This window comes from Trypanosoma grayi (genome assembly GCF_000691245.1).
Source record: "Trypanosoma grayi strain ANR4 Tgr_450_V1, whole genome shotgun sequence".
Lineage (NCBI taxonomy): Eukaryota > Euglenozoa > Kinetoplastea > Trypanosomatida > Trypanosomatidae > Trypanosoma > Trypanosoma grayi.
Window position 1 is genome coordinate 3,359 of NW_008826069.1, and position 9,335 is coordinate 12,693.

General features: G+C 59.2%; 5 protein-coding genes across 5 annotated transcripts; all 5 read left to right on the top strand.

The window, feature by feature from the left end:
- Nucleotides 1-148: 148 nt before the first annotated feature.
- On the top strand, nt 149-1,747 carry DQ04_04501010 (hypothetical protein; the record flags this gene model as incomplete). Its single annotated transcript, XM_009313614.1, has 1 exon — nt 149-1,747. The coding sequence occupies one exon, from the start codon at nt 149-151 to the stop codon at nt 1,745-1,747; it is 1,599 nt and encodes a 532-aa protein (XP_009311889.1).
- Nucleotides 1,748-2,230: 483 nt separating this feature from the next.
- On the top strand, nt 2,231-3,571 carry DQ04_04501020 (hypothetical protein; the record flags this gene model as incomplete). The annotated part of the gene is made up of 1 exon (XM_009313615.1): nt 2,231-3,571. The coding sequence occupies one exon, from the start codon at nt 2,231-2,233 to the stop codon at nt 3,569-3,571; it is 1,341 nt and encodes a 446-aa protein (XP_009311890.1).
- Nucleotides 3,572-3,785: 214 nt separating this feature from the next.
- Nucleotides 3,786-5,786, top strand: DQ04_04501030 (hypothetical protein; the record flags this gene model as incomplete). The annotated part of the gene is made up of 1 exon (XM_009313616.1): nt 3,786-5,786. The coding sequence occupies one exon, from the start codon at nt 3,786-3,788 to the stop codon at nt 5,784-5,786; it is 2,001 nt and encodes a 666-aa protein (XP_009311891.1).
- A 241-nt stretch (nt 5,787-6,027) lies between these two features.
- DQ04_04501040 (hypothetical protein) lies at nt 6,028-7,665 on the top strand (the record flags this gene model as incomplete). The annotated part of the gene is made up of 1 exon (XM_009313617.1): nt 6,028-7,665. One exon carries the CDS (start codon nt 6,028-6,030, stop codon nt 7,663-7,665), a length of 1,638 nt encoding a protein of 545 aa, XP_009311892.1.
- A 427-nt stretch (nt 7,666-8,092) lies between these two features.
- DQ04_04501050 (proteasome activator protein PA26) lies at nt 8,093-8,788 on the top strand (the record flags this gene model as incomplete). The annotated part of the gene is made up of 1 exon (XM_009313618.1): nt 8,093-8,788. One exon carries the CDS (start codon nt 8,093-8,095, stop codon nt 8,786-8,788), a length of 696 nt encoding a protein of 231 aa, XP_009311893.1.
- Nucleotides 8,789-9,335: the final 547 nt, after the last annotated feature.

Consider the following 9,335-nt stretch of genomic DNA (forward strand, 5'->3'; position numbering starts at 1 on the left):
TTTGTTTTTTTTTTTTTGTTGTTTTGGTAACGGGCTTCTTCACGTGTCCAAGCCACTTCCCTCCATATCGCTATCTATCTCAATCACCCATATCTATCTCATACGCGTTCTTGCAGAGAGAGAGACGAAGGGACAAGAGAGAAGGTAAATGAAGCCACGTGACTCGGACACGGAAGCGCAACAGCTTGCCGCGCTCAAGCCAGGTGGGTTACTGCACTACGACTATCGAACTGCGCCCGCAAAAAGGGCGAAGCTCCCAGAGGAATTTCGCGTTGTGCAGTGGAATATTGAGCGAGGCGTCCAGTTTGACCGCATCGTGGAAACACTCCGCGCTGTGCGTGCCGATATCCTCCTGCTCCAGGAGGTCGATATTAATTGTCGTCGATCCGGCTACCGGAACGTGGCCCGCGACCTCGCCGAGGCGCTGCAGATGCAGCTGTACTTTGTCTGCGAATTCGAAGAGCTTGACGCGGTGGATCGGGCGCCGGAGCACGCCGTTAGCTCCCTCTCACCTCCCGCCGTCAACACTGCCGAAACCCATCCTTCCTTTTCTGCTTTGTCGTCTCCGCCTGCATTGCAGCAGCAGTGTCATTTTCACGGCAATGCCATTCTCTCGGCGCGTGCAACACTCAGCGACCCGTTCGTGTTTCCGCACTCGGCCGGCATTGACTGGGAGAAGGAGGGATGGAAGTTGCACGAGCCGCGCCACGGCTTCCGCAGCGTTCTGCGTTGCCGTATCGCCCCTGACCAGCGCACGAGCACATTGCTGCCTGATGTGTTCTTGTACTGCTGTCATTTTGAAGTGTTCTGTGGGGCTCTCTCACGCGTGCGGCAGCTGCTTGATGTGTTTCGTGACGCCAGCCGTTTGCTTCAGCCGGAGGAGAGGCAGAAGCTCCGTGACCCTCATCACCACCACCACCAGCAGCAGCAGCAGCAGAAGCAGAAGCAGCAGCAGCAGCGGAACCAACCGGCCTTTATTATTGGCGGTGACTTGAATACAATGGCAGACGGCGTTGTGCGCCTGTCACGCCGCTTCGGGGGCGATCGGCTGCGGATTCTCGGTGTTGGTGAGAAGGAGGCGTGCTGGCTGCAGCGCAAGGTGCTCTCGCGTCGCATGGACCACGTGACGCGTGGCTGCTGTCCGTTTTCGTACCGTTATCCCCTGTACGCCGCGGGGATCCTGCACGACCGTCTGTGGAACAGCGACTGCGCGCTCCGTCTGGTCTACGGCTTCTCGCGGGAAGAAGTTGCTGCGCTGGACAACCGCCGGCTCTGCTTCTACGACCCCGGCGACAAGGCGCTGTCGACCACGCTCGATCATCCCGACTATCACGGCTTTGTTCGCGGGAAGCTCGACTGGCTGCTGCTGAGCAACTTGCGTGTTGCGCCACCGGATCTCGCAGAGGAGGCTCTTGCGGCGTTGCTCGCTGGCGGCTCCATCGCGGCGGAAACCGCGTCGTGTGTGCGGCAACTTCAACAGCCACAACAACAGCAGAACCACGGGCAGCGGCGGGCGCTGCCGCGGGATGGATATGTGTTGTTTAATGAAAAGTTTGACGCATCAGACCACAGAGGATTGCTGCTGCATGTGCGGCAGCACGTTGGACTGCCACAGGAGGTGTACCCGGAGTACGGCGCTACCTACACCACCTCGTGGGTGAATATCGGGTTCTTTACACTCACGCGGACGTTACCGTGGGCTTTCGCCGCGTGGCTGTTGTACAAAAGACGGCAGCGGCAGGTGTAATAGAGCTTATATGTAACTGAATGGAGTGACTGGCTGTTTGTCTTGGGGGGGCCGAGGGTGAAACGGTTAGCAACTGTGCTCCCATCTACGTTTGCTGTCCTCCACGGTTTAAAAACATATTGACATAAGGCGAGGGTAGACCTTCCTTTTACCTTTTTTATAGCGAGCTCATAAGAACTTTTGTGGCTTCTCTATGCCCTTCGACTTATGCTGCTGCTGCTGCTGAATCTTCTGGCATCCGACTGGGTTTCTTCCTTCGCTGCTGTGCTCTCGCGTAGAACGAGGGGTGGGTGGAAAAGGTGGTGCGGGGCGCTCGTTTTGTTTTCTCGTGCCTGCACACACGTGCGAAGAGGGAATTTATCACACACACACACACAGATGCCGCGTCTACCTGTGTGGTTTGGAGGAGCGGCGCTCGTTGGTGGCGGCTACTACGCCTTCTACCACCGTCTTTACCTCCCACGCCACACTACACGACGCGAGATGGAGGTGGCCATTGAGGCAGAGAAGTTAGAGTTGCAATCAGTTATGCAGCGTTACGCGCTGTTGTGCCACACAGCACAGACGCTGCCGCATGGCAAGTGCATCACCAACCGTGAACGGCTCTCGCTCTACTGTGAGTTGCAGCGATTGCGTGAGGCGTTCTACGGTCTGCCACGGCGTGCGCAGCCGGTGGCAGACAGGCAGAAGCTGCTGCGCCACCTCGATGAGATGGAGGCGGCGCAATGCACTGCACTTAACTTCCGAGATGAGGCCTTGACGCTGTGGCAGTCGCTCACCTGCCAGTTGTGCTTCACACTCTATGTGCTGTGCTTTTGCGTCGTGGACCCGGTGATGCGACGGCTGCGCTTTGGTAGCGTGGAGCGGCTGCGGCGCCACGGACTGCACGCCGTCTCAGTGTGGATCATGCATTGTCTACAGATTCCCACATCCATGACCTTCGAGAAGGCACTGCCCACACGCAGCGGCGGCAGTACCGGTGATAACGATGACGATGATCCGTTCTACGTGGTGTTCAGCCCGCAACATTGGATTGAGGTGGTGGGCTTCTGGTCGTGCCCGACAAATCCGCTGCTGCACGACCCGCGCGTCCAGCTACTCCTCGCCCCTGACGGTTGCAGGGCCCTGCCGTTCGAAGTGCTCTGGCAGGGTGTGCAGCAGGAAATGCGCGGCAGTTCTGCGGTTGTCGAAACAAGTAACGACAGCAGCAAGGCACCCACACACGACACAGGGGTGGCAGAGGTGAAGCCGATTGTGCAGTCAACGTTTGGCTACCCTCTTGCCCTGCGCGTGGCTGACGGAGGGGAGGAGGTGGCTGCTGCTCCTCCCCGGCTGCTTCCTGTCGTCTCTGCCGGCCTGCCCCGTGTGCTCTTCGTGAGTGACGCGGTGGCGCGCTCAGACGTGCAGATGCGGCGTACACAGCAGGAGGCGTACGAGCAAGTGCGGCAGCGGCAATACAACTCCCGCCCCGGTGCAGCAACAGGAGGACGGCGTTTCGGTAGAAGTGATGAAAATAATGCTGCTGCTGCTGCTGCTGCTACCACCGCCGCTGGGTCTGTGACGGAGTGCGGTATGATATGTGAACCGCAGCTGCGTGCATGGCGGAAGCACGGTGGTGTGCCGCTGTGGCACCGCGTAACTTGGGGCGCAACGTACGGTGGTGTGGGGCGTGAAGGTAACCGCGACCGGCGTGAATTGGCATTCCGCGTGGGTCGCCTCTGCCACGCGAGAGAGTTGATAGCTGAGGAGATAAAGCTGCAGCAGCAGCAGCTTATGCTGACGATGGCGGAAGGTGAGGAAGCGGGACTGTTGTCTCTGGGGTGAGAAAACATGATAAACAAGAGCTTTCAAGGTTTGCCACTGCTTTTTTTTGGGGGGGGGGTGCTTTGGTTGTTATCGCTCGTGTTGGTGGTGGGAAGAGATGCTATTCAGTTCGTGTGGTGTATGTCTTCGTGTTGTTGTTGTTTTTTTCCCCCTTTTCTCTGTGTGTGTGTGTGTCTGCTCCTGTGTTTCTCCGTGTGTGCTTAGGGTGGGTGTGATGCTTCGTTTGTGCCTGCAGCGCACGAGAGCCGCCCCTTGCCGGTCAGCCGTCGCCGCTGCCATCTGCACGCCCTCGCGATACAGAAGCGTGAATGAAGGCGAGAGCAGCACTGGCATCAACCACGGTGGGCGCCCCGCTGCGTCGTCGTCATCGTCGTCGTCGCCCGATGAAATGCCGCTGCGACGTGGACATGTCGATAGGGGGAGCGCTACTATCTACCCGAGGGTGCTTGTGGCGCTCAAGGAAAGACAGAAGGAGCAACAAATTGAGGAGCAGGAGAAAGATGGTGACACACTGTCCGCTACAAATGGCAGTTCGGCTGCGGCGGTCGACGAATTCCATCCAGAGGGAGTTGCCGACGCCAAGCAGAACGCGGTGCAGGCGTTTCTGGAGGCGAAGAAGCGGGAGGTGCAACTGGCGCAGCTGGAGCGCAACCTCGACATTCCTTACCCGACACACCCAGACGACATGGTGCCGGAGTTCCGCCGAATAAAGCGGCACCAGTCGCAGGTGGTTGTGGCAGCAGACCCGGACTATCCTGTATTTGAGCGGCGCGACCAGTTCGTGCAGCTGCCGCCGCCAGCAATGCACCCGTGGGTGAAGAACACACCGGTGGGACCCTTCATTCTGCACGGCGACGGCCAGCTTGGCGTGGCGGGGACTGGTGAGGTTGGCTTCGACAGCACACATGCGACAGAGGCGCTGCCGCAGCACTTTCGGGGCCTGCGACACCGCTCAGTGCTGCAGCAGCGCCTGCCGCAGAAGAATGGCAAGGTGCTACATGATGCTGTGGTGAAGAACAGCTTCGCCCTTACTGGCCGCGGCGTCTTTGCAACGAAGGACATTGCGGCGGGGGAGACCATCATGATTGTGCAGAGCACCGCGTGCAGTCTCGGTGTGCGGAGCGAGGTGGAGCGGCTGGTGGATATGTGCAGCGATGTGCTGTTGGCCGTGTACGAGGGCGCCACCGAGGACCTGGAGTTCCTGCACGACTGGGTGCTCACTGGTCAGCCGTCGTCGCTGCTGGAGTACTGGCCGACATCCGCCACGCAGCAGGTGCTGGAGCGCATTGGAGGGGTCGACGTGTTGCACGCACTAGAGCTGCACGAGGTCCACATTGCGCGTCTCGCTGCCATTATGGACATGAATAGTCTCCTGGTGGAGTCCTCCTACGCGGTGCGGAAGGGCATGGCGTATTTTCCAGAAGCAGGTTTCTTGAATCACAGCTGCACACCCAACGCGACATACGACGTGATTCCAGAGCATACCTTTCGTGACACGGACTACTACATTGATGAGGTAGGAGAAATGGCGGCGGTGGCGGAAACAACAGAAGAACAAGGAAGTGTAGGAGAGAAACACACCACTGCAGGAGCCTCACCCCCTCCTACGAAGCAATCGGGTATCCGCCATGTGAGCCACTTTGGCAGCAGTGGCATCCGCTATGCTGATGGCACAAACGCTGCTGCCGAGGGTGTGGGGTATCATGAACTCACCACTGAGGGTCCTGGAAAGTACTTGTTCTGCTGCCGCGCCACCGCTACAATCCCTGCGGGCACGGAGATACTCATCAGCTACGTGCCGCCAGATTGGTCGTTTGACAATCGTCAGTATGTCTTGCATGATCGCTATCGTTTCTGGTGCAAGTGCCCCAAGTGTGCCCCCACACTGGACTCAAAGTACGCCCGAGTGCCCCGTCTGATTGTATTTATGCTACTGCTCAGCGTTTTTCTTCAGCTGCTCGTGGTGCACCAGCGTGATATGGAGCAGACGGCCGTGCGGAATCGTGCCTCCGCCGCTGACGAGGAGGAGCATGCGACAGAGGGTGGTGCGTCGGATGCCGGTGCTGGCGTCACGATGAAGCAGCGTCAGAAGAAACGCTCGCACGGTCTGTTTGAGATACTGGAGGAAAGTCGGCTGCAGGAATTGTACTCGCCCGACAGAGGGCCGCTGCCTGCGCCGGTTTACAGCGACCCGTGGGCGCAACCTCCGCGTTAGCCGAGTAGTGTGTGTGTGTGTACGTTTGATGGGTTGGCAAGAGCGGCGATAACATGTGGTTTATCGAATGGATGGAGTCAAACGGGGCGTCGCCCTTGTTTGTGTGTCCCTTTCGCGTGGTCTACCTTGTTTCGCCATTCCTGCTGCTTGCACCTTCACTTCCACTCCCCTTCTCCCACTGCGCCTGTGTGTAGCAGAGTGGAACCGCAGGATAACAACGTGCCGACGTGTTGCCGCGCAGATGAGTGGGACCGCTCCCGCGGTGTCGTGGCGGCTTAAGGTGATCAACGGCTGCGACGGCAACGGCGACCTCCTCCTCCCCCTCGTGCCGCAACCATCGCTGCTGCAGCACTTCTACGCGCAATGGCGCGACGAGGACGAGGATCGCCACAAGGCGGCAGAGCGCCTCGGGGCGGAGCGCGCCGCGGAGGAGAGGCGGAGCCGCGGCGGCAAGAAGAAAAAGAAGGCAGCCACAGCAGCAAGTCGAAGTCGCATCACCGCCCGCGACTGGCTGAAGAAAATCCCGCACGTGGTGCTGGGGCGGCACACATGCCTGCCGCGGCACTGCCGCCTGCGCCACGTCTGCGTGAGTCGCCTGCATTGCCGCATTGCGTACGTTGGCGACGCCGCAACGCACAGGCTCATCGTCTCGCGGTACCCATCTGCCAGACGTGCGGCAGGGGGGGGCGTCCGCAGCGATGCAAGGAGTGAAGGAAGCAGTAGGGATAATGATGGTGAGGACGATGCAGGTGCCTTTCCTGGGCCGCACTACCGTCTGCTGAACTGCGGCGCCAACCCGCTGTATGTGAACGACGAGGCGCTGCCGTGCGGGGAGAGCCGCTGCTTGCGCGAGCACGACGTCGTGGCCTTCCTGGAGAACCCCTTTGACGAAGAGGGCGGTGTGCTGCAGCCGCTAGGCACGGAGGACGCCGTAAAGTGTGACGGCCCTTCAGTAAATGGGGAAGACAAGCAGGAAACCGTAGAGGCGAAGGAAGAAGATGAGTGGCTCGTCACCGAATCCACAGTGCGTGCTCTGTTTGACAGCACGAGCAAAGGGGACAACACATCAACAGCAGCAGGAGCGGACCCGAAAGGTGCGTGTCAACTCCCGGCGTTTGTGGAGGTGAACGGTGTGCGCATTGCCCGGTATCGCCCGCTGCGGATTCCATCAGCTATTCAGCATCAGTTTGCAACAAGCGCAACAACAGCAACAGCAAGGACGTCACTCCATGGTGGGACTCCGCTGAAGCGTGCGCCCTCCCTCGCCGTCGAGCACAACCGTCTTGTGGGAAGCCCAACGAAGGATGATGGGAAGGTTATTGAGTCGAGGCATGACGGTGTGCTGAACCAAAACTTTTGCTTCACACCACCGCCCAAACTCCTTTCTCCGCAAGCGAGGAAAGCGCGGCAGCCTGAGCGGCAACTGAAAAATGAGGAAAATGACCATGATGACGGCGTAGATATCATCGAGGACGTTGTCTCCCCGCTGCAACAGCGATTGGTGTCCTCCCCGGGGCGTTGTAATGGTGCTCCTGCGTCCCCTGAGGCGAAGGCACATCTTGCCCCTGGGCGCAGCGGCACAACGTGCGAGGAGCCGCTGCCTGTTACAGTTCTGCCACCGCGGCTGCCGGTGTACGTCTTCGCCCGCCGCAGCCCAAGCCCGGTAGGCTTCACGCACCAGGCCCCCTCTATTGGCCGCTACCAGTCACTGCAGCCGCAGCTGCGCCATCGTCATGTCGAGAAGTCAACAGTGGTAGTGATGAAAAAAGGGGGAATGACGGAATGGGTGGAGGAGGATACGGCAGTAGACGCAGCGATGGCAGTGGGGCAGCAAGTACGACGCAAACGCGGCAGACCGCCACGCAGTAAAAAGGCGTGAGGTGATCGGCGGCAGTACACCCCGAGGAAGCAGCAGCAGCAGCAGCGGCGGCGGCGGCTAGAGTGAGAAAACCTTATCCCTCTCCCTCTCTCTCTCTCTCTCTCACGCACCCCCACATGCTCTCTTGATGTGGACATCTGTTCACATATGCGGAATGGCGTGGGCAAGTATGAAGGCGGTTGCAATTGAAGGCGACCCGACGCCCTCGCTGTGTGGCAGCTCCCCGACCACATTTCTCTTCGTCGCCTCCTCTTCCACACCCCCACCACTCCGTTGGCAAAGGATCAACTCTATTTCAGTCAAGCAAAGGAATCAAAGAAAAGGAAGGCAAGAGGGTGCCGGCACCTTATTTTTGTGTTCGCTATTTTCACTGCGTGCTCCCACTGCCACCACCACCACCAATAATAACATAACAGAAAGAAAGGAAATGCCACCAAAGCGTGTTGCCCACGCGCAGGCTCTGCGTGAATCCTTCACGGAGGCCAACAGCTGCGCAGTTGTGGAGCGCTGGGCCACTGAGACGATTGGCCACGCGCTGCAAGTCGCGCAGGAGGCCGCCAAGCACCGCGGGGAGGCGCAGGCCGCCACGTACACCAGCAGCAATGCGCAGAAGACACCGCAGCAGGTGGTGGACGTGCTGCAAAGGTATCAGTCGCTCTGCCACTGCGTGTTCACTGACGCGGAGCAGGTGCGCACCGTCATCGCAGTGCGCATTCCCGAGCTGAAGGAAGAGGATAACTTGGGCGTCGCCGTGCAGAATGCGGTGCTCAAAATGATTGATGAGATCGAGAGCAAGGCAACAGGTGGAAGCGGCGGCGAGAAGAGTGGCGGAGTTGCAGCACCAGCAGGCATGTATTCCCTCCGTGAGTACCTCACCACCCGTGGCGGCGTTGAGGAGAAGATTATTGGCAAGCCCGACGAGAAGACTGGCGGCAGCAGTGCCGGCAGCAAGAGCCCGTCGGTGCTTCTGGAGCTGCGGCAGGTGGACGCAGACGCGCTAATGAAGGTGGAGCTCGCCGCGATGCAACTTGCAACGGTGCTGCGCTCTTTCGTCAACGCGTATGCGCTCAACTGGAAGAAGCTGATTGAGCCACGCTCTATCAGTTCCCACATGGTGAGCTGAGCAACACCCCATGTGGGTGAAAGGGAAATGGCGACGGAGTGACGGTGTGGACACACACACACACACAGAGAGAGAGAGAGAGAGACGTGGGGTGCGAAGTGCGGACACGGTAGGATGCGGTTCGGCTCTACGTAGCAACCGAGAAAAGTGTGGGATGGGAATATATATATATATATATATAGGAAAGAATACTGTGAGAGAAGATGAGGGTGGGGACACTGACGCGTGCTTTCCCTCCGCATTTGTTTTTCCTTGGTTGGTTTCTTTGTGTCTGTGGGGCGTGTGTCTGTGTTTCGCTTTCTGTCTGCCTATGGGCCTCTCATGGGATGGCTTCCCGCAGCCGTCCCCCACCTCACCCCACCCCCGTAGGTTGTTTGTGTGCTTTTGTTTTGGTTTTGCTCTTCGTCTTTCGGCTGTTGGTGTGTGGGGTGCAAACACCCTCCACAAAGCGCCCACCATCGCCACACGCACGTTAAGCGGAGATGCGGTGCAGAGGGGGCTTGCATGTCGCTGCGCGTGTGAAGAGGGGTGGGGAGGGGGAGGGGGG